Source organism: Acartia tonsa, chromosome 3 (assembly GCF_053477335.1).
Source record: "Acartia tonsa isolate MP-2025a chromosome 3, ASM5347733v1, whole genome shotgun sequence".
Lineage (NCBI taxonomy): Eukaryota > Metazoa > Arthropoda > Copepoda > Calanoida > Acartiidae > Acartia > Acartia tonsa.
The window spans coordinates 35,079,657-35,104,859 of record NC_137262.1 but is presented as its reverse complement, the minus strand read 5'-3'; the positions used below and the strand labels follow the sequence as shown (position 1 = coordinate 35,104,859).

General features: G+C 32.0%; 2 protein-coding genes across 2 annotated transcripts; both read left to right on the top strand.

Annotated features, from left to right (window-relative positions):
* Positions 1-351: 351 nt before the first annotated feature.
* LOC145314003 (uncharacterized) lies at positions 352-17,999 on the top strand. The gene is made up of 14 exons (XM_080153728.1): positions 352-536; positions 4,185-4,314; positions 4,769-4,836; positions 6,330-6,411; positions 6,755-6,859; positions 8,392-8,449; positions 10,111-10,194; positions 11,239-11,252; positions 11,531-11,620; positions 14,076-14,159; positions 14,518-14,638; positions 16,157-16,377; positions 16,897-17,022; positions 17,781-17,999. The coding sequence occupies exons 1-14, from the start codon at positions 397-399 to the stop codon at positions 17,850-17,852; spliced, it is 1,395 nt and encodes a 464-aa protein (XP_080009854.1). The 5' UTR covers positions 352-396; the 3' UTR covers positions 17,853-17,999.
* A 1,433-nt stretch (positions 18,000-19,432) lies between these two features.
* On the top strand, positions 19,433-24,542 carry LOC145314002 (glutathione S-transferase 1-like). Its single transcript, XM_080153727.1, has 8 exons — positions 19,433-19,715; positions 20,470-20,542; positions 21,142-21,237; positions 22,378-22,429; positions 23,078-23,177; positions 23,447-23,561; positions 23,965-24,033; positions 24,387-24,542. Exons 1-8 carry the CDS (start codon positions 19,698-19,700, stop codon positions 24,479-24,481), a joined length of 618 nt encoding a protein of 205 aa, XP_080009853.1. The 5' UTR covers positions 19,433-19,697; the 3' UTR covers positions 24,482-24,542.
* Positions 24,543-25,203: the final 661 nt, after the last annotated feature.

Sequence of the window (25,203 nt, the reverse complement as noted above, 5' to 3'; positions counted from 1 at the left end):
GTTATAGTCATCCTTGTCAAAATGGAAGTTTAAGTATAAGTATATAATCCAGATAACTAACTGTTTCTAGTGTTGGGGACCTTTTTCGTCTGCTAGCAAATTGCTTTCTGCTCTTTGAAGCGACTTGGCTGTATTTATTTTTGTTACGCTATTGGCTGATATTCAAATACCCAATTTAGAGTCGGCACAGCGTCAATGGGCTTGAGACATACAGTTATTTAACCCCTTCCATTATGTCATTTAGACTGAAGATGGTGCCATGTTCAACAAAATATATTTCAATAAATAACTAAGAAGTATCAGAGACTTTTTCACTCAGTGAATTTATAATCTATTGTTTTACTTTAATCTTATAATCATAATAAAGTTATTTTAGATCTGTACAAAATAAAAACAATGTTACCTAAAAATCCTCACCTGAGTATAAGCTTGGTTTTAACAGCTGTTTTGTCGGGCACGTGTTATGCCATTGAGATTACAGACTACTCTAATGGCCAAATATTAGAGCCCGGGTTTCCAGCTGAATTCTTTTGTAGGTAGGTGAATTATTTTTGGATTTAAAGCGAATCTTTTACACATTGGGGTAATCGTAATGGATAGATCTAATCAAGGCATGTTAGAATTATCGGGTATAGTCCTTTTCACGACATCCCTCCATAAGGAGCGATTCTTCGTATTTTTCACAGTAGCTTTTCTCCTATTTCTAGCCCCTGCGGGGGGCTCTAACCCTGCGGGGCCAATTACCTAACCCTGTGGGGCAATCACCTAACACAATATAACCTAACCTAACCTAAAATAACCTATAAAAAGCCATTTTAAAAATACGAAGAATCGCTCCTTATGGAGGGATGTCGTGAAAAGGACTATACCCGAATTATCTTATCGACTTTTATATGATTATTTCTGCTTAAGTTACCTATAATTTTAAAAGTGAATCAACTGCATGTCTGCATGTCCATTTCAAATTTTGGCATGACGTTATTATCCTATATTCATTTTAATTTTGATTTCTAGTACGATTAGGCAAAATTTTAAAGGCAAAGTCGCCCCTAGGAAAAATTACCTCCCTTCCCCAAAAATTTATTTAAATTTTCTTATAACTAAAATAAAAAAAATTGATTGGAGGTTGGTCGACTTCCCCTCCCAACATTTTTTCTTTACTTTTTAAAAAATCTAATAAAAATGGGTTTTGGATCAAACACTTTCCTCTTCAATAGCCCCTAAAGGCCTCTAGGACCGTATCAAGTGATTTCCTAAAGCAATATATATTGAAATATTTTCTTAGTAATAAAAAAGATTAACTGTTAAATTTTGCAATTTAGTAAATAGAATTTAGAATCATATCTTAATAATGGATGATTATAAATAGCGCAGCTTTTCTAAAATTATAGTCTCTTGTAAGTGTGAAGACGTACAAATATTTATCATGCTAAGTTTTCTTTCACATTTCCTTTCTCTTACTACCTCAATAGAAATAATCTATTTTAGATACATTCTCTAAAGTAGCCACTAGGATAACATTGGAAGAACAATACGGACACGATTTTGGTTGTAATGTGTACATTTTTTGGTATGAAAGAACACAAAAAAGTGATCTATATAAATAATCGCTTGTCTTAGAATATATCTTTTACTACCTAAGACATTTATCTAAATTTTTCTCAATCTCTGTGGTATAAGCATAAAAGCCTACTTGACTACTTTTTTTTGATGCTTTATATTGCTAAAACATTTGGGTTATATTCTACTTGTTGATGTTGATTAGTGGTCAAAGGTCGATATAAACAATCAATATATAATTACTTGGATTTTGCACCAGATTTTAATGTACTCTAATAAAGTGAAACTCACAGTTGGCTGCAATAACGAAACCCCGATCACCTTCCCTCCTACTGGAATAACAAACTGTCCAATAAATGAAGTCAATATTAGCAACTTAAATGGACAACAAATTTATTTCCGTCAATATATCCATGTATACTATATCCATTATTTAAACTTTTAACATAAATTTCTAAAAACAAATAGTAATGGATAAAGGGTAATAAAGATAATAACAAGGTTCAAAGAAAATTGAATTTTTGAAAAATAAATATTTTTTATTTGCAATGTATTTTTATGTTGTTGTCTGATTGTTTTAGACGCTTAATTGTTAGACATGACACAGCAGATAAAATTCTTTTATAGTAGCTTATTAAATAATACTTTATTTTGTCCCCTTTATACCCATGTCACTTTAGTTTCATCCCAAAACCAGAAAACCTGTAGTAAACCTGTAGTTTACAAAGAGATTTTTTTTGTAAATTGCGGGTTAAATTATATTGCATAATCACGGCCCCTGAGATTAAACTTGCATCTAGAAATTCTACAATTTATTAAAATTTTACACAAAAAAAATTTTATTTGTGGTAAAATGAGTAATAGATGATGACACAAAAGCAGAGTAGCAATAAAAGTGATCAGGGTTCGACTGTCAGACTGTAACTCTCTTATTTTCTTTCTTTACTTTTATCATCAATCTTCATATCATCTTTGGATATCTTGTCTTTGTAATAGTTTTTTATCGCATCGTACTATAGACTTCTTTAAGCGGATATCAAAATAAAAATTCTTAGATTAGAACCTATTTAGTTAGCCCCTAGGTGCCGAAGACACGGACTAACAAAACTGGTATTGATATTATGAATTTTATTTTAATATTCGTAGAAAACTGGCTATAATACGATGTTTTTTTAGTATGGCTGTAAACCACTGGATATTAATCGATTACGAAGCCATATTGGAAAATGTTTACGATATTTCAAACTATTATGTATTAATTACAATATGAAAAAATAATACTGGAATATTAATAGAATATTTGGAATACCTATTCCAGCATGATCAATGTAAAAAAATACGATAAAATAACAGTATTATTAAATGCTGCTAGATTTAACAATATATTAGGATATGCTTTCATATACACTGTCATCCTTGTTTTATATTCTAATAATAAAAAGTGCAAATCTATGAGAATAAAAATCGATAGCAAAATACACAAAACTTATAAGCAAGGATAACATTATTCAAACGGTGACATAGCTCAAAAGACAACACAATTCAAGGAGAAACTATTTTACCCCCAATTTTTTCCCAGGCAGAATTTTTTACTATAATACATCAACAATACCTTAAGAGGAAGAAAAACAATAGATTTTTAACACTTTTCCACTGATTGACTTCGAAACCTATCAATATCCGTTGGGTTAGAACCGGTTCTCAGCTATACTGAAAATCATTTTTAACATCGTGATACAGACAATTTTCCACGAATATCAAAATAAAAATCCTAAATAATTTTATAAATTCTATTTTAATACCTCCCCCCACCCCCCCCCCCCTAAAAAAAAAACTGTCTAGAATGAGATGCGATAGATAACTATTACAGTTTTCAAATACCACAACCAAGTGCTGTTAAATTTTTAATCGTGAAAACACTAAATAATTTGAAGGATAATAAAAAGTAAAATAACAAACAATTAATTAATTTTAGAGTAGTTTTGCTAAGCACAAACACCGGCAACTCTTATCTTTTTATTTTTATATGAATCATTATATTATGTACATATTTTTATTGTTCTTATTCATAAGTTTTATTTTAATAACAAATTTTCATTTTTACAAAACAATATTTTTTTTTTTGGGGGGGGGGGTTGTTTAAACAATAATAATAATTAAGTACTCTATTTTATAACTCTATATAGTTTTTTTTTTGTAAATTCTTTCTTTGCTCTTAATTTTAATTATTTTAATTAGTTAAATTTCCTGTTTTTTTTTCTTCGAGCAACTTTAATTTTTAGTTTGATTTTATTTAAGTAATGGTTTTAAGATAGCAGGGGGGTTGCTCAAAGAAGCCCCTCTCCCCCCCCCCCCCCCCCTCCCAAACTATAAATAAGTATTTTTAAGCGCTCTAATTGAAAAGGGTTAATCACAATAATATTATGTTTACATAATCTGCAGTTAGTATTATGCTTATTAAAATTTCAATACTACCTAATTTCTATCTATTGGCTGTGATGTGCATTCACAGACCTCAAAGGCTACTTTACAAAATTGGGTTGGGGGGATTGATACTCCGTCTTAAATTCAAGTTTTAATAAGATTAATAAACGATCTTGATTTATATTTTTACATTTGTTTAGTGCAAGCGGTCCTCCACAGATGTGTAACTGGAATGTTGGAGAAAATACCTGCAGCATCCTCCAGGATTCTCAGGGGTCATGCAAGTTTTCTGACAGGATGTCAGGATCTCTGTATGACAATACCTGTAAGGTCAGTAACGTGTATCCATCTTTTATCAGGGCCCGGCATCCGCGACTTAACCTCAACTTTACACCCAGGGTCGTCCCCTCAAATTATTTTTTTTATCCCCTCCCCAAATAAACAAGCTTGGACGTCCTTGTTTAAACCAGTTTGGATGATTTGAAAAAAGCTTCAAAAAGATAATGCCATATTTTGGTCAAGTTAAGACTTCCAGGTGATTTCTAAAGTTATAAAAAGTTTATTTTTAATGCTTAAAGGTGGCTGACGTGCGGCTCGAGTCGTACTTTATATCCATTTATTTTTCAATATATCAATCCATCTGCACTTTGTCAGTTTTGGGGCATTTTACTTCGGTCTGATTAGTTAAGTTTTATAAGGTACATAGTTTAGACATTGGTTATGTACACAGGATAAAGCTAAAAAATTTGTTTTGATTTTGATTTTAAAATTATTTATCTTTTAGTTGTCCGTCTCTGAGATTATGGAGGAGGATGCTAACCTAGCTTTCAAGTGTAATATTATCAAGACTGGGTATGTAAATAGATAGATAGATAGATAAATAGATATATCGATATAAATATGGATAGATAGATAAATATAAAATAATGGAGGAGGATGCTAACCTAGCTTTAAAGTGTAATATTATCAAGACTGGGTATGTACATAGATAGATAGATAAATAGATAGATGGATGGATAGATATATATGAAATAATGGAGGAGGATGCTAACCTAGCTTTCAAGTGTAATATTATCAAGATTGGGTATGTACATAGATTGATAGATAGATAGATAGATAGAGAGATAGATGGATGGATACATCGATATAAATATGGATATATAGATAAATATGAAATAATGGAGGAGGATGCTAACCTAGCTTTCAAGTGTAATATTATTAAGATTGGGTAAGATAGATAGATAGATAGATAGTTAAGAAGATAGATTAAAAGACAGATAAAAATATAGATATAAATATGGAAAGATAGATGGATATGAGGTTAAAAAGATTTTAAGAAAATAGAAAGATGGATAAACGGAGTAATTAAAACCAAGCTGTATGAAACAACTTTTTTTTTAAATTTATAAATAAAATGAATTTTGTTACAATACACAATGAAACTAAAACAAATACTAAGATGTTAAATGTATTTGATATAATAAATAAGTAAATATTGACAAATTAGTAAATATATGTAAATATTAAGAATATTTGTTTAATTATGTATTATTATATTTTATATGAAAGGTCAATGATCAGTATATTATAATGCTTTTATATAAAACTGTGGCAATGTATGTATATATTGTTACTTGGATCTTACACCAGATTTTTTTTATCTCCGATACAGTGAAACTTGTAGCTGGCTAAAATAACGATACCCCACCCTTACCCTTTACTCAATACCCACACCGCCTACTGGATAAACAAACTGACCATTAAATTGTTACCAAGCTAAATTTATGACAAGTTTTCCCCTGTTATAATATCCACGTATGTTCTACATCCATTACTGTGGCTTTACTTTTTGAAGAAAAAAACTTTAATGAAGCTATTTTTCGCATGGCCATATCTCCAAAGGGGATGACTAAACAACCCTAAATTTGGGGGAAAATCGTTCCACCCGTTAACAAGGTCTTATTGGACAGGCGCACCGACAAAAGGGCAGACAAGAAATGGTAAATGATACTTTGATTGTGGAAAAAGCGAATTCCGATTTTAAAATTGAAACGAAATGTCCAAAAAAAAGCATAAAATTTGAATGTAAACATAATCTCTATGATTAGCATAAGGAAATAGATATAAAATATATGTGGATTTTATGACAGGGGAGAAATTGTCGTCATTTAAGGTTGCTAACATCACTTATTGGTCAGTTCGTTCATCCAGTAGGAGGGGAGGGGATGGGGGAGATCTATATTTTTTGACAGCTACAAGTTTTCCTTATTACAGTTCATGAAATATTCAAGTAATAATAAATCCATTCATAAAGGCCAGAAAATTAAAACCTTTGAATTATTTAGAACTGAAAACAATCATCTTTTGGATCAGACCATAGAATTCAAAATAGCTGAACAAGCCGCCTTGGTTACCTCTCTAAACGATGTAAGTTGTATGATTAACTCATCAAATAATGTACTAAATAAAATGTGAATAGCATGATTCCAATATGCCTTAGAAACTGTTAGATAGAAAAGGTTCTCAGCCATTCTGAAAAATCAAGTATAGCATCGTATTACAGAATATTTTCCTATTTACAGATCAATAGAAGTTTTGTTAGGCCGTGCCTTCGGCTCCTTGGGTCCAACAAAACTGGTTTAAATATAATAGTTTAAATTTAATATCTGCGGTAAGCACATTAAGTAGTGAAAATAATTAATCTAAGCTTTAAACTTAACTCTTTTTTTATTAACCTAAAAAAAGAAAAAGATTTTTTTGTTTATTTTAGGAGCCTGAAAAAATTGCCTTGCTGGAGGGTTCAAAGTTTACATTTACTTGTGGGAGTGAAGGGGGCGTACCTGCCCCCACTGTTATTGCTGAATTTGGAAAACAGGTAAAATTTTTCTTGTGAGAGAGCGAAGGGTGGGGGGGAAGACTTGTACCCTCTGTTATTATTGAATTTGGTAATAAGGTAAAATTTTACTTGTGAGGGGGGGGGACTGTACCCCTGTTATTGCTGAATTTAGTTCTCAGGTAAATTTCATTTGTGAAAGAGTAGAGAGGGGGGATGGCTTACACCCCTAGTTAAATAATTTTATTTTATGTCGTTTGATCCTACAATTAAATAAATCCATGGTTGGAAATTGGATATAGAAAAGTTTTATCGTCAAATTAGGTTGCTGTCATGAACCTCATTTCCTGGTCATTTTGTGCATTCAGTAGGAGGGGAGGGAAGTGGGTTTAGGGGTAGATGGGAAATATCGTTATTTTAGCCAGCTGCTAGCCTCACTAGAGTATTAGAGTATATGATAATCTGGTCTGAGAACCATGTTATAATAAATCTATTTACACTTTTCGAATATAAAATCCTAAAGATTATACTAAGCATGTTGAATGTTGATGTCTCATTAGAGCTACAGTTAAATAATAAAGGTACTAAGAAAGAGAGGTAATGTCTGATTGAGCCAATAGGAGAATCGCATCGGAGCATACATGAAATCTCATTTGTTGAATTAAACTGAAGTTTTCTAGTTTTCTACATTAGAGTTAATTAGATCTGTTCTTTTAACTTTTACTCGAATCAAGTCCATCACATGAAGTACTGCCTTTATATTGTTGTTTCGCATCTATGTTTTATCTGTGCATTAATAATAAATATGCTTCATCTATTGCAATCGTTGTAAAATAATAAAAATCCCTTTATGAATTTAAGTTAATAAAATCATATTTTTTTCTTGAGTTTCTATTAAAACAAAAAAATAATTTCTCGGACTTCAAATGCACATGATTTATAATCTATAATTCGTAATTTGTATCTATTATAAACATTTCAAATACATAAATTCATAGTTTGTTTCATGTTTACCTCGAAATGAATTATATAAAAATAAAATAACAACAAATAGCAATACAACAGTACGTTTGTTATGTTTTCAACAGGACCTAGCGTTGTACTGTGTATACACTGTACACATATGGGTAAGAGGAAAGGACATATTTTTTTCATTTTGTTCATATAAAGAGTCAGCTGTAAATAGTCGCATCTCTTAAGATAAAGCTTTTCTCACATAAATTTTATGGTGTTAAAATTTATTTTCTAGTATAGTGTAAAGCATATTACAAATCCTTTAATAAGTTAGCTATGAATTGTTGAATTCCTTAATATAAAGTTAGCTTTCTAGAAATTATATACTCGAAAAATTTTAAGGTGTTTTGTCAGCTGGAGGAGTTCCTTTGTCAGATTTACGAAAAGGGGGTTCACACCTATACTTCTTCTCACATAATTCTATTAGTTAAATACATTTAGAATTAGATTTATTAAAAGGAAGAATTACTTCATAATAGATAATTTCATTATAGAAAGGTTTTGTGACCTTTAAAAAATCACTATGGTATTACTTTAGGGTATATTTGTATTTGTTTTAGGAAGATGATGATTTTGAACATTTAGAGGGAAATGGAGACATTGAAATCAGAGAAGTCTGTAAGTAAAGTTTTGAGTTTGAATCGCAGCTTTTCATATAATCTCTTTTATTTTAAAGTGCAAACTAATTTTTAATTTAGATAAAATTTACTTCTCACGTAACCTTATAAATATACTGTCTATATCTTTGAATGCAGATTCTGACATTGTACCCAAATAAGTTTTGATTGTAAATTATTGTAATAAAATGTCTAATTTTATCCTAATGTTCGTGAAACAAGAATAATGTGTCCAAAGATAGCGAAATGATATCAATTTAACAGTAGTTTAGATGAAACCAGCTTTTACCAACAACGAAAATAATTCGAGAAAAAAATCATGAAACCTATACGATGATTTCAGCTGTCGTTGGGGGTAAACACAAAGTAGAAATGACAACCTTTACATCTGCCCCCCAAATATTATTTTAGATTTATTTCGCTTGTTGATTATACCTTATTCCTGAGATGACACAATAAAGCCCTTTGCAGTAGTAGTAGATCTCGAGTTTCAAAATTGTTTCTATATTTAATTTGGTAAGTATTGTTAATAAACCATTTCATCAAACATATTTGATCGATAAAATTTATAGTCGAATCCTCTTAATGAGTAGCTGCGCTACTGTAAATCATTTTTATTTAGTTCGGGAGGATTGTGGCATGACTATAAAGTGCAGACTTGAGCAGACTTATGAGGGAAGAACTTACTTTATTATTATTTAGTTCGGGAGGATTGTGGCAAGACTATAAAGTGCAGACTTGAGCAGACTTATGAGGGAAGAACTTACTTTATTATTATTTAGTTCGGGAGGATTGTGGCAAGACTATAAAGTGCAGACTTGAGCAGACTTATGAGGGAAGAACTTACTTTATTATTATTTAGTTCGGGAGGATTGTGGCATGACTATAAAGTGCAGACTTGAGCAGACTTATGAGGGAAGAACTTACTTTATTATTATTTAGTTCGGGAGGATTGTGGCAAGACTATAAAGTGCAGACTTGAGCAGACTTATGAGGGAAGAACTTACTTTATTATTATTTAGTTCGGGAGGATTGTGGCAAGACTATAAAGTGCAGACTTGAGCAGACTTATGAGGGAAGAACTTACTTTATTATTATTTAGTTCGGGAGGATTGTGGAAAGTCTATAAAGTGCAGACTCGAGCAGACTTATGAGGGAAGAACTTACTTTATTATTATTTAGTTCGGGAGGATTGTGGAAAGTCTATAAAGTGCAGACTCGAGCAGACTTGTGAGGGAAGAACTTACTTTATTATTATTTAGTTCGGGAGGATTGTGGCAAGACTATAAAGTGCAGACTCGAGCAGACTTATGAGGGAAGAACTTACTTTATTATTATTTAGTTCGGGAGGATTGTGGCAAGACTATAAAGTGCAAACTTGAGCAGACTTAGGAGGGAAGAACTTACTTTATTATTATTTAGTTCGGGATGATTGTGGCAAGACTATAAAGTGCAGACTCGAGCAGACTTATGAGGGAAGAACTTACTTTATTATTATTTAGTTCAGGAGGATTGTGGAAAGTCTATAAAGTGCAGACTTATGCAGACTTATGAGGGAAGAACTTACTTTATTATTATTTAGTTCGGGAGGATTGTGGCAAGACTATAAAGTGCAGACTCGAGCAGACCTTTGAGGGAAGAACTTACTTTATTATTATTTAGTTCGGGAGGATTGTGGCAAGACTATAAAGTGCAGACTCGAGCAGACCTTTGAGGGAAGGACATACTTCCAGGACCAACAATCAGGAATGGGGAATTTCAAATTTTCACTAATTAAACCCAGGGATCTCCAGGGATAAGAAAATTGACGATAAATTTGATATAGAGCCACAATAATGGAAAACAAAATTTAAAAGTATTGGTTTAAAAGTTTGGAAAATTGTAACAAAATTGTTAAAAATGTCTAAAGTTTTCGAGCAAGCAAATTAGATAACTTGATTATAAAACTGTGTACCAGTGTAATTTTCAGTTCAATGTCCCCTCGCACATTCTGATTAAACATAAGAAAAGTTTTTGATTTCTCATTTTTTAACGCCATTCTTTAATAATAAGATCATAGAGAAAAAAAAAAAAAAGAGAGGAATCGAAGCACCTAGAAGACGAAAATAGGCAGTGGGCCCAGGGGCCTAATTAGCGCTGTTGCCGCGCTAAATTTTATTGCTATTCCACCACTTTTCAAATGGGAGGATTACAAAATTAATATGTAAAGTTTTAATAATTTGAATATAATATTTAAATTAAAAATAAAAAGAAAATTTTGTTATTAAATAAAAAAATACCTACTAAAATAACAACATCTAAAAAAATATTTTTTTTACTTTTTACTTTTAGATATTGTCATTTTAATGTTTTAATTAAAAATTACAAAGAATTTATTTTTATTTAAAAAATTTGTGCATGAAATATGAATCCTTTCATTTCTAAAAAGGGGGAAATTTTTTTCATAATAAACATTCAGCTGATTCTGACCGCCCACGGCTGTTTGCTAAATATTGCTTTTCTTTTTATTCACATTATTATTTATGATTGACATACAAAAAGCCCTGGGCGGCTTTTGATTTTCGTCTGCTAGATTTTCTTTAAAAATTTAGGGATGGGGAAGTAGTATTTTACCATGAAAAGGGGGTGAGTATTCATCCTCTTATCCTTTTTCCTTATGAATAAGATAAATTCTTAGGTTGTTTGCTATGGAGTATATAATTTCAAAAAGCCCCGCGCGCACATAAATCCTCTTCTTTTATTTTACATTATTATCAATATGAAATTTGAAACCCCTCTAAACCTGTACAGAAGTTACAAGAAAGGTACTGTAATTGTGCAATCTTTTAGTCTAATGTTATTTTATTTAACCTTATATATTTTATTTTTATTGCTTAAAAATTGTTTTTATTTTCAAATTTGGTCAATTAGGATTTTTAATCAAATGCTTTGTTAACATCAAGAATTCTTCGTTTAAAATCAATCCTTAAAGTTCTTGAATTGTAATTACAGCAGTATTTAGTTATTCAAAGACAAAAACGATTTTTTGTTTTGCTACTTATGACATTCATCATTATTGTTATTCATTCTTTAAATATTTTAGGTGATGGTCGTATTTCCTCCCCAATATAATCCTGGATATCAGAGTTCCTACCAATATTCTGAAGAGGATCTTCAACCAATTAACATCGAAGTAAGTTATTATTATCTTGTTTACGTCTTGGTACTGTGGTAATGCTATTATTCTGCCCCTAGACGCTAGAGGCGAAGCCGCTGGTTAAAAAGGAGGTAGATAGATAGGCAGATATTTAGACAGATAGATAGACATATAGTTAGACATATATATAGACATATGTAAATATAATAGACATAAAAATAGATTGACAGATAGTTAGACATACAAATTGATAGACAGATAAAAATAAAGATAGCTAGACAGCTAGATAGATAGATACATAAATGTATAGTTAAATAGTCACATGGATACATAGCTGGATGGTTAGATAGAGAAATAAGCATATTAGAGCAAGAAGAATTATGTGTACCTTTTAGTACAACCTGTTAAAAAGTTATTTAAACAGATTTTTTTCAAATTGAATACTTGTAGTTTGCTTAGATTACGTCAAAAAAGCATTTTTGCAAAATAAGTTTAGAGATTACTTTGTGCTTTAAATTTAATTGTTTATAATTACATGTTAATCTCTTTTTATTTGCTAATATTTATTACGGCATCTCTATAAGTAATAAAAATAAGTAAGAAGTTTTACTCAAAACAATGATGAAAAACACCCATGAAAGCGAAGCTCTAAAAGCAAACGGTAGAGCAAACAAACAACAATAACACTTTTAAAAGTTAAAAATCAGCATCTTTTAAATAAACGTTAAATAAATTTTGCGTTTGACGCATAGGCGTCCAAGGGGGGGGGTAATGGGCCATTTGGCACCCCCAAACGATTTTGGGGGTGCCGTAGGCACCCCCAAAATTTTGTGAACAATACCCCCCCCAAAAAAAAATTACCCCTACCTAGGGGGTGCCGTAGGCACCCCCAACGATTTTGGGGGGGGGTAATTACCCCCCCCCAAAATAAATGTTCTTTAAAAAAAATTTTTGGGGGGGGTATTTACCCCCCCCAAATTGAATGTTCTTAAAAAAAAATTTTACTGAAAATTTTTTTTGGGGGGGGGGGAGGGAGTAATCCCCGCCCCCCCCCCCTAAAAAAGTCATAGTGTGACTCGAGCCTTGAGGTGTAATATATTTTATGTTCCTCGTTTGGTCTCCTAATAGTTAATAAAAAGTATATCCTAAATGGCTTTTGATAGTTTATTTTAGGATAGGTTATATTGGTTTAGGTGATTGCCCCACATGGTTAAGCAATTGGCCCCCCGCAGGGGCTAGAAATAGGAGAGAAGCTTGTGTGAAAAAAACGAAGAAACGCCCCTTAAAGAGCGTTGCCACAAAAGGGACTATACCCCAATATAGTCCAACCAGTTAAAACAGTTCTTAGCCATGATAACAAAAAATTTAATAGTTTGATCATGTTTTATTTGCTTGGGCCTTTATAAGGGGATCTATGATGTAATTGTAAAGCACTGAAGATTCCATAAAATAGATACCTAACTAAATTAAATATTTCATTAAATAATGAAAAAGAATTTCTATAGGCGATTTCTTTTGGGAGGATGTCAGGGTGTCTCAAAACTAGTTATAAAACTTACCAGGACCTATAAGACGCTTCACTTTAAAGTATAATCATATTAGTTCATTGGTTAGTGAGTTAATTATTGTATTTTTATGTTCTAAAGAATGAGATACTACTATATATTTGAATAGTAGTGGCGCCCTTAGCATCTAAGAACTCGTGTTTTCTAAAGGGTAAAAAGGGAGGAGAAAAATAGCCTAAAACCACTCAAAGGATTGACCTATAATAGTGTGGAACCATCATGGGATCTATGTGAAGCTTTCCTAAAAAGGAGAACTCAGTATTAAAAGTAATGAAATCTGAAGCTATAGTCAAATAAACCTTACTTACTACTTTATGTTATAGGATAGTACTTATTAACTTAATAGATTAGGTAGGTGCTTTTTTTACATAATTAAATTACCCCCCCCAAAAATTTTACCCCCGGGGTAAATTAGTTTGGGGGGGGGTAATTACCCCCCCAACAGATTTGGGGGGAGTATTTACCCCCCCCAACAGACTTTAGGGGGGGTAATTACCCCCCCCAATCAAATTTTACCCCTGGGGTAAAAATTTTGGGGGGGGTAAAAAAAAATTTCGGCGCGCTTCGCGCGCCATTTTACCCCCCCCAAACACGAATTACCCCCCCCCTAAAATTTTTTACCCCCCCCAAAAAAAAAAGCTTGGACGCCCCTGGTTTGACGTTTATTTTTCGTTGAACTCTCTTTCTAAAATCGAGAAATTTAAAAAGAAAAGTTTAATTTCTCCAGGGAGGGTGGTAGTTTCCTCCCCCAAAATAGTTATAAACCTTCCCGGGACATATGAGAATCTATCGTGTTAAGGAAACCCGATCGGTTCAGCGGTTAGCGAGATCATTTGGTACAAACATACAAACACACAGACAAACACACAAATACACAAACATACAAACATCCTGTTACTTTATTATAAGGATATACATATGTCTAGATTGTGTTTGAATCCCATCCTGGTCCAGATAATTGGGAAGTTGTTTGGAAACTAGGAGATGAATTTACCTTAACTGCAGATGAGGTACTTAACTTTTTGCTTCATTCGATGCTAGACAAAAAAATATTGACATGGGTGTGATTAAAATTTTCTAGGACTTTAAAACTTTTTTTTGAGGGTGGGGTGAATCTCCATAGTGGAGGTAAAAAAAGTATGGAGGGGGTAAAGTTTAATAGGGAGAGTAATTAGCCCAACCATTTGGGTTATTTGGGTTGATTACCAACATTTGGATGTGATATTTAAAAAAATCCTTATTTTTAAAATCAACTAAAGGGCGAAGCGCACAAACTTTAGTTTCAGGGGTTATAAAGCTATAAGGGCTACCCCCCCTGCATTTTAGGTATTATTTTGAAAATTTGTGGAAACACTTTTTTATTGTCAGATGTCAGAGGATGGTCAGTTTGAGACAACAGCTGTAGAGAGATTGGATGGAGACATGTTCAAGATAGGACTCACAATCAATTTTATTGATGCTGAAAGGGCTGCTTTCGATTTTGCTGTTGGTAATCTTATCATTATTCTTTACATTGAGCCAAGAACAATCTTTACCAAAAAGTAGTGTAGCATCATAAAGCTAAAAAATACTTTAGTTTAATTAGAAATTTAATATACAATCTTGAGAAAAGATGTTTAATCCTTTAATTAACTTGATGAAATATTGACATATTTTTTCCTTGCTTTTTGTGTATTAGCATCTTTTTTTAAAGAAGGTGTATCAACTTTTTTTTTATAGCTAGCCGGTTCTTTTAGTAAGTAGTAGATGTAAAATTTTTCATAGAATTCAGATATGCAATCGGTTTTTTTGTAGACCTCTTATTTTTTAAGTAATTTAATTTTTTTTTAAAAACAATTAAGTCAGTTTTAAGGTACTAAAACGCAACAAAATAAAAGAAGAAAATGGCCAGTAAGAACAAAAATAGTAAGATCTTTAATTTGACACCTTACTTTTAAAATTCTGTTGAGTAATTATTGAAAAAATCTATTTTTTTAACCTTGGTTTAATAAAAACTTTAGACCTAAATATTTAGAATCAGAAAAATATTACAAATCCATTGTAAGCAAAATTGAAAAAAAGTAAAAAAATAAAAAAAAGACAAATGGCCAATTATATTTTTTGTTCAGGCAACACTATCGTCTTCCCTTTTTTACCCCCTCTTTACCCCCTCTTTACCACCTTCCCATTTTTATACTCAATTCAAGAATTAAGACGTTGCCTGTACAATATAATATGATATTTTCATATAATTCCTTTTATTGTAGTTTATATACTATATTGTAAACTTTTTTTTCAATTTTGCTTACAATGGATTCGTAATATTTTTCTGATTCTAAAGGTATATATGAACCCATATTTTTTTACCTGTGAAATAATAAAAGTAAGTTCAAAGTTTTTATTCTCGTGGGTTTTAAAAAATCGATTTTTTCAATAATTACCTGACAGAATTGAAAAAGTAAGGTGTCAAATTAAAGATCTTACTATTTTTGTTCATAATGACCATTTTCTTTCTTTTTTTTGTTGCATTTTAGTACCTTAAAATCGACTTAATTTTTTTTTTAAAACTTAAATTACTTAAAAAATAAGAGGTCTACAAAAAAAACCGATTGCATATCTGAATTCTATGAAAAATTTTACATCTACTACTTACTAAAAGAACCGGCTAGCTATAAAAAAAATAGTTGATACACCTTCTTTGATCCATAAAATTCGCCAAATTCCCTAGGCTAGCTTAGAAGTTAGGATTTCCTGATTCTTACATATTCCTTTTATACATTGAAGCTCTGAGAAAACCCTAGTTACTTGGTTAGCCTAAGAAATTTATGAATAAATTTTCAAGTCATGGTTAAATAAGGATGGCAACATCCATAAGTAGCAAATTTGTCATTAAATCACTAAAAATGTTCAGCTTTATATCTTTAGAAGGAGCTGAGAAAATCATGTTTGTCTTAAGCTGTACATACATACAGACGGACAAAACAAGTTATGAAGTAGCTAAAACGAATTAACAATAATCTATTTGTAGAGGTATCAAACAAGTACAGCACAGAACCATTGGTGTTTCCCTTCACCATCCAATATATCCCCACCACTACTACAACAACCACTACTACAACCACAACTACTACTACTACTACAACAACAACAACTACTACTACAACTACAACAACCACAACTACCATTACAACAACAACGACTACAAAACGACAGCGGATGAATTTCAGAACTACACCAGACCAAGAAAAAGTAAGTTTTTTCACAATAGTTTTTAACTTTTTCGCCAATAAGAAAAAATAATGCATTTTTGTCATTTGCATGTCCATTAGAACCTACAAAAAGTGTATCTGAGTGAGTATATCTCATTCTTTCGTCTCTTTCTGTCTGTAAATGAAAGGACAGTCTTTTATTTTGGAAGTTTTAAGAAATTTTAAACTTTTTTAATCTAAGAAAAGGGTGAGATGTGTAATAAACTACTCATCCTAATATTATCATATCAATGATGATACACAAAATTACCCCTTCTGTAAATTACATTAGTGGTTGAAACATTTGGACAGCCCAACTTAATGATCCAACTAAAAATTTTTTTTTAAAGTCCCCAAAGTTGTTAATTTAACGAATAAGAAAACATAAAATTTTGCGGACTAGTGTAATAAGCAGCCCAATATCCCCTCCCTTTTCCTGGACATGTATACAGAAAGACAGACAACTAGAATGTTTAGAAGCTGCGCTACTGCTAAAGCAAACAAATCTTATTGTATCTAGGCAGAGAAGATGGGTACTGGTAGTACAGTGGCAATTGTTATAATTGTCCTGGGTATTGCTCTGGCATTGGGGGTTGTTCTCTACCTCAAGTTCACCAAGAAGGCTTGTTTCAAAGATTATAGCGAGGTAAATGATTGCTAAACTGTTTTGGAAGCATTTCTAACTCTGTGTACAATATTTATGAAGCAAACCCCTCTAAAAGCTGAGAATTGAAAGACACATAAACAAAAAATCTGAACCCAATGAATAAAAAAGTAAAATTTAATATCCTAATAAAAAAATTGTGTTGGTTATTATACTTACTTTTAATCCTGCAGTATAATACTACAGGTGTCAGAGTATATTTTTGATACAGCTTTTAAAAATGCTTTAAAATAGATTGAGATAATTTGATTAAATTTAAACCCTAATATTTACATAAGGCCAATTAACAAAGGGCGTTGGTTATATGTTTATGTTTTATTGCTATATCCCTGAATTTTCCGAGAATCTACAATGGTCTAAAGATAGATTTTTTGTTAGTTCATCAATCAATTCGCTGGCAAACGTGACTTGGTTTTTATGTAGTCGATATGTTGTTCCAAGCTTAAAAATTATTTAATATTTGTCAAAGTTGAAATATACTAGACAGATAATAATAATGATGTTCCGGGGAGAAGGGGGGAGGGTGCTCATAAAGACCCACCCACCTTTAGGTTATTACCTCTCACTTTGGTTGTGTTAAAATTACAATAACGATATTTCCTGACTTTCAAATATACAACTTCTAAATTGCATTTAGACCCATAAGGAATATATAAATCTATCACCCCTCCCCCCCCCCTCCCCTCCCCCAACAGGAATGGGGTTAATCTGGGATAAAACAACATTTATTTTTATTTCAGGTAAACCAAGTTGACCCGTTGGCAGCCAAAAATGGATCTTCAAAGCAGCCGCCTTTGAAAGAAAATCCATGAATGTAAAAAAAAGTACAAATGCCTTGATGTATATAGCATTCTTAATTTTGTCAATGATTAATACATAAAATCAAAAATGTATATATGTTCAGTTATTATCATTGTTTTATATGTTTAGATCTTTGGAATAAAAATTAAAATATTTTATATTTTTCTAATTAATCTTTATAGATTGATACTTGACTATAACATATAAATGAAGCTTTCAGAAAAAGAAGAAAATAAAAGGTCCAAAGTAAGTAAAATTGATGGTATTTTATCAATATTAAAAATTCGAAAAAATCCATCTTTTATTTAAAAGATAAGAAACGTCGTCTTTCTTGAGCAAATCATTTTAGTATCTGCTGTTATTAAGTTATCTTTCTATAGGTGTTAAATAAGTTCATTTTCTAAGAGATTTGGACAGATTTATTACCATTTCAAGTATATAGCAACAATATTTCATTAGATATCAGAGAGAGAGAGGGGAGGGACAAGAGGCTGTTTATTCCTCTAGACCCCAAAGTTTTTTAATAACATTTTCTTATTCGTTGGCTCAACAACTTTGGGGACTTCAGTGAATTTTGATTGGTTGTTTCATTAAGTTGAGTGTTCACACGTTTCCACCACTAACTTTAATTTACAGAAGGGGTAATTTTGTGCTTTGTCATTAGGGATGTACATCAATTAATGAGCAATTGTCTTATCTCTTTAGATCCATATTAGATCATCGTTGTGTCGATTATTTGACAATTATTATCACATCTTGACAAGAATTTTTTAAAAACTGACATGTCTGTATTTTGTCTGCCATGGCAACTCTTATAAATCATTACAATTTGTAAAAGCATTTAAAGACGCGACACAATAAAAATTCAGTAAAGAAATGCACCACATATTAAGTCAATTGAGGATCCGTTTTAATTCTTTCTTGGATTGGAGTAACTCCCCCCAAACCTCCAACCCCCAGACTACGGCATGAGGTAGACAATTCCTAAAACTCAGTTAATGCAATTTTGCAAGAAGGGTATAGTGTACGTACTTATATGTACAACTAAATTCGCAAAAGTGCAAAATACGCCACTGATACTTTAGGACAACTCATGATATTTTTATTCAAACTCCACAAAATATAAATAATTCGAACATGCATTCGTTGTCTAATTTTTCTTACGTTACAAAAGGGGTTATATCTGTTTTCGAGAGCCTGCATGATATAATATTTGTTTCCAAATATGAATTGAATTGCAGCTATTTTTTAAAATCTAAATCTGATTGCTGTGGGTTAAGAATAAGTATTTCTCAGCGCCAGATTCGGATTGTAAAAAAAGCTGCTACTACTGTAACGAATTTTGGCGATTTATGGCAGCTAAGATTTAAGAACAAAGAAAATCAGCTGCAGCTTTACAAAAACAACATCCAATAGCCACCTTAATGGTTGCTTTTCCTACATATAGTATATTACAGGCCGCGGATTTTTTGTTTTTTTTATAAGCATAATCGTCTAATTGCGGCTGTGGACTGCAAAAACTCTTTAATGCTGTCCAAAATAACTAAATCTATAAAGCTAAAACTGCCTCAGGCCAGAAATTGAAAACGCAGAGTCATAGAGTACATATAGCCAGTCAAGTGATAAGGAAATTTCATCACAAAACATTTCTGAAAGGTTCTAAGGAAAAAAGTTCAACAACATTACAGCAAATTTTTTACTAACTTACATATTATATATATTGTGATTATTTTCAAATCATTAAACAAAGAATTAGATATTTACTTTAAAGAAAACATTACTTTATAAATTTATATTATATATCTCAGTTATTTTAGTTTCTTATTATCTGTTAGTGCTTGATATTGTTTTTAAAAATGGCTCCACAAAAGAAGGTAATAATATAAATAAATTTTATTTAAAACATTAAGAATATAATGCATTTATCTTTACACAAATAAAACTGTGTTCTCAAAAATCTTGCTAATCGCTTAGCCGATATTGTTCTCCTTTACCGTGAAGCTTTTCATAGGTTAGGGGAAGGTTTATAACGTGTTCATTATTCCTTTAATCGTTTCAGAAGTACAGACAGACCGATATTAAAAGTTTTACAGTAACTTTGCTTCTAGAAAAATCGGCTATTGAATTTATTCAAATGTGTACGATTCAATTGATGTACATTTGGGTGCTAGCAACATTTCATTTAAAGTTATGTTGTTGAAACAATAACCTTGTAAATTGGTCATGATCAATTAATATTTAAAAAATAAGGCACTTTGGAGAACTGAAGTGGATTCTTAAAAAAAATTTGCCCCACTAATCGCTTTAAAAAATCATGAAAAATCCTCCAAAATCCCATAAAAATCTACAAAAATTAAATAAAATCTTATGTTCATAACACTTCTATGATTATGTTTATTTTTTTGTAGATTTTTAATGTGATTTTGGTGGATTTATCATGAAAACAATTTTGCCCCACTAAGCGATTAGTGGGGCAAACTTTTTTTAAGAATCCACCTCTGGTTTTTAAGAAGTGAACCTAAAAAAGATAATCCAATTGGTTCAGTAGTTATTGGGATCTTTAGCCTTAAGGGAAAAAAATTACTGCTTTATATAATTCGATAAAAATAACCGCTGCATATTGTTTAGGAAAAGATAACCCTGACGTATTTCAACATTGCTGGTAGGGCAGAACTATCCAGACTCATTATGGCATATGCAGGTACATCAATTTTAATTAGCGCAGCTAATTTTATCTTTTCTATGATTTTAAACTAATAATAGTTATTTTTTCGCATTCTAGACAGCTTTCTGCGGATATTAAAACTGGTATTAATTTTTTTTTTCAATATATAAAATTGTCTGTAATACGATGCTATATATGATTTTTCAGTATCGCTGGGAACCAGTTCTAATTCAACGGTTAATAATCGGTTTCGAAGCTCCATATTGTTGAAATTATTGTTATCCTATCCTATGTATAATATGAAGTAATTAAAATATTTTTCTGAGGATTAAGATTCACAATAAATACTGAACCAATTGAGTTTTCCTTTTAGGAAAGCTTTACATTGGTCCATCGTTAGTTTTTATGATTGTTTTAATTATAGATTTAAGTATTCCTTTCCATCCTCCTCTAACTTCTAGGGGTGCATACGCCAGTATTTCATAAAGTAGGGTGTTTTGTCTGAAGCTAAAGTTTTGAATAACTACAAAATTGATTGAGTTTTCCTTTTAAAGAAAGATTCGTCGTCTGTGTTATGTGGTAATTTTAGGCTATTTAGTTTTATATTTGTTTGGATGGTTTTATGCTTTTTTTAGGTGTTGATTTTGTGGATAAAAGACTAGAACGGGAAGAATTTGGTAAACTAAAAGAAACCTATCCCTATAAACAAGTTCCTATCCTGAAGATTGAAGGTTAGTTACAATTTAGGTTGCTAACATGGACTTCATTTATATATTGATCAGTTCGTTAATCCAGTGGGTGCGGAGGGGATGGGGTAATGAAGGTTGATGTGGGGGATCGTTAACCAGCTACAAGTTTCACTTTATTAGAGTACATGATTATCTGGTGTAAGATCCAAGTTTTAATAAATCCATCCTTAGAAAATACAATCTTTAGATTAAATATCCCTGTGAGAGTTAGATCATAATAGGAGGACACAGGTATTGGACATAGCCAATAAATCTTACACTAAATTAGAAATTTCATGTTAGATTATACAAAGAAATAATTAGAGTTTTAAAAAGATTTTAGGTATGTTATGCAAGTAACGATGAATAAAACTCAATTTTTGAGGGAAAAAAGCTAAATATTTAATCCTTGTATGCATAGGCGTCCAAGGGGGGGGGTAATGGGGCGATTACCCCCCCCATTTAAAATTTACCCCTACCTTGGGGGTGCCGTAGGCACCCCCAACCATTTAGGAGGGGGTATTTACCCCCCCCAAACAATTTTGGGGGGGTAAATACCCCCCCCAAAATAAAAAATCTTTAATAAAAAAAATTTTTGCGCGCTTCGCGCGCATTTTTAATACTATATATTTAATAAAATTTAAATTACCCCCCCCAAATATTTTACCCCGGTGGTAAATTTTGGGGGGGTAAACTAAATTTACCCCTGCCAACAGATTTCAGGGGGGGTAATTACCCCCCCCCCCCAAGCAAATTTTACCCCCCGGGTAAAAATTTTGGGGGGGGTAAAAAAAATTTGCGGCGCGCTTCGCGCGCCATTTTACCCCCCCCAAATACGAATTACCCCCCCCTTAAAAAATTTTTACCCCCCCCAAAATAAAAAGCTTGGACGCCCCTGCTTGTATGAAGTAAAAGTAATGTTTGTCTGTGTATGCACTGAAGGATCCTGCTAAATTAAATAATGGTATGGTTTTCCTTTACAAGTCTCAAACTGTAGTCTAGTTCCTGGTAAAGTTCAAAATATAGTGGGGGAGGTTACTTCAATCCTCCTAAGAAGAATCGCCTCTATAAAAGTAAAGAAAACCTTAAGTTTACTGTTTTCTTATTAAATACTTAATATACTATAACAACGATTATTTGCAGGGTATGGAAACTTGTGTCAGAGCATATCAATTGCAAGATTTTTGGCCAAAAGGTATTATAACATTTAGATAATATTTTTTAAAATAGTGAGGGATTTCAGTGCTCAACAAGGCACTATGAGGGAGTACGCCGTATATCTATCCTGTGACATTCAATCCTTATAATAAAGTAACAGGGTGTGTGTTTATATGTGTGTCTGTCTGTTTGTACCAAAGAATCTCGCTAACCGCTGAACCGATCGGGTTCTCCTTAACAGGGTAGCTTCTCATAGGTAAGGTTCATAACTATTTTGGGGGAGGGTAACACCACCCTCCCAAGGGCAATAAAAAATACGAAAAATTAGGATGATCAAACCTCTTTGGGCAACGTCCCTAGAGGCTAGGGGCGAAACCGCTAGTAAGAATGAAAGAAGAAAGGGAAATGAAAAACAATTTAAGAAAAATTTTTTAATGAGCTCTCATTACAGAGCTTCTTACTAACCATTAGACGGACTAACACGAAATTAATTTTTAGATAAGGTTTTATATACTTAAAGTTCAATATTTCTATGAATTGCCTTTTCAATTACCTCCCAAGACCGAAGCTGCTGTCCATAACAACCAATTCTTTGATTGCCTGACCTTTGTCCTGAACTGAGCATTGTTGTGTCTGTTTATAGGCTAAGGCATTTAATTATTTTTTAAAAGCTAAACTTTGTCAGGTATCATCTTGCTGGCCACGATGATCTTGCAGCAGCAGAGGCTGATGAGGTTGTTGATGCTGCCAATGATACTGCTGCTCTGGTTTATCCTATCTACAAGGTACTCTTTCTTTCCATCTATCTATCTATCTATCTATCTATCTATCTATCTATCTATCTATCTATCTATCTATCTATCTATCTATCTATCTATCTATCTATCTATCTATCTATCTATCTATCTATCTATCTATCTATCTATCTATCTATCTATCTATCTATCTATCTATCTATCTATCTATCTATCTATCTATCTATCTATCTATCTATCTATCTATCTATCTATCTATCTATCTATCTATCTATCTATCTATCTATCTATCTATTTAGTGTACAGATGCTGCAGAGAAGAAGAAAATGCTGGCTGAAGTGCTTCCCAAAGTTGAGGCTGCCCTGAAAAATCTAGAAGCAAGATTAGAGGCCAGAGGTGGACAGTTTATGGCAGGTAATCAAATCATTTGAAATCATTATGAAAATGTCACACAGACAGAAAGTTTAAGAGTTCTTTCCTTTCTTTTCTTCCTCTCAATTTATTAGTTTTTCAATCCATCACTTTCTTGTGCTACGCTACTTATTGATGTTATCATCCTTGTTAGTTTTCCAAGTTTGGATCATGGAAAGACAACGGAGTTTCGTCGTTTTTTCACAGTAGCTTTTCTACTATTTCTAGGGGGCTCTAACCCTGTGGAGCCTATTTCTTTACTTAGTGGGGCAATCATTATCATTTACCTAACGTAAAAATAGCCTATCAAAAGCTACTGTGAAAATACGAGGAAACCCGCTATTTAGTTTTCTTTCAATGATCCTCAAGTTCTCCAATACACGAAAATGTATTTCTTTTTTTGTAGGAAATACATTTACCTGGGCCGATATTTGTATGTATACTATGGCTGCTCATCTCAAGCTCAACGGAACAGGTAAACTTTTATAGGCATAGGTTTCTCTGTTTGTCTGTATATTTTACTGTCTGTAACGGCTCGTTAGTAAATATGCAAGATGTAAATTGTTTTTTAATGTTTGATATTTGTCAATAAAAAAAGAACTTATATTAAATTTGATGCTGTCTAAAATGGTGCAAAAAATGGGGACAAATTTCAAATTGATTTGACGGGGCTGTTTATTTACGTCACAAGTCAGGGGAAAGAAAAGGGAAGGAGGAAAGAAACCCCCTAGAAAAGAGATGGGGGTATGACGTCACACGCCAAAACAATTTGAAATTTGTCCCCATTTTTTGCACCATTTTAGACAGCATCCAAATACATTTTTGCAGGCCCTGCCTTTGATGGGTGTCCAAAGATAAACAATCTTGTAGAGAGGGTGGCCAACATGCCCAACATCAAGAAATGGAGAGACGCCCATCAATAATTATATTACTTATTGTGCTTTAAAAATTATTAAATTTGAAATAAACAAACATTTAGATTTATTTAGATAATTATTTAATTGAAACATTAAAGTTTGATTCAAACTTTAGAATTCAGTACATTTAAGGAAGCAGTTAATAATGCCTATAAAAATGACGCCATACAATACAAATGACCAATGACAGGCAAGTATATATTTTGATTGACCAATAGTAAAATATATACTGACATAAGATTGATCATTGTTTTGTATGACGTCTTTTTTATAAGCACTATAAGCTGCTTCACATTTAACGAACAGAATATTATTTTCCAATAGCCTTCATTCCTGATTATTTTTTATTTTTCTCTGGTTATATATTTTGGTTAGTATTTACCTACCCCCCCCCCCCCCCTCCTTCTTTGTTATTTAAATCCTAAAAAGTATTGGTTTACTACAACAAATATGGCAAGATTTGTCAGATATCTAAAGGGATAGGACAATGGCCGATAAATTATTGTACATCCCCAATGATGATACACAAAATTTTCCCTTCTATAGATTTAAATTAGTGGTTGAAACGTTTGAACACTTAACTTAATGAATCAAACAATCAAAAGTAAGCTCCTAAAGATGTAAAGCTAACAAATAAGAAAAGGATATTTAAAAACTTTGGGGACTAGTGTAATAAACAGCCAATTGTCCTCTTTCTTTCTGAAAATTTGTAAAACTTTTAATATGTA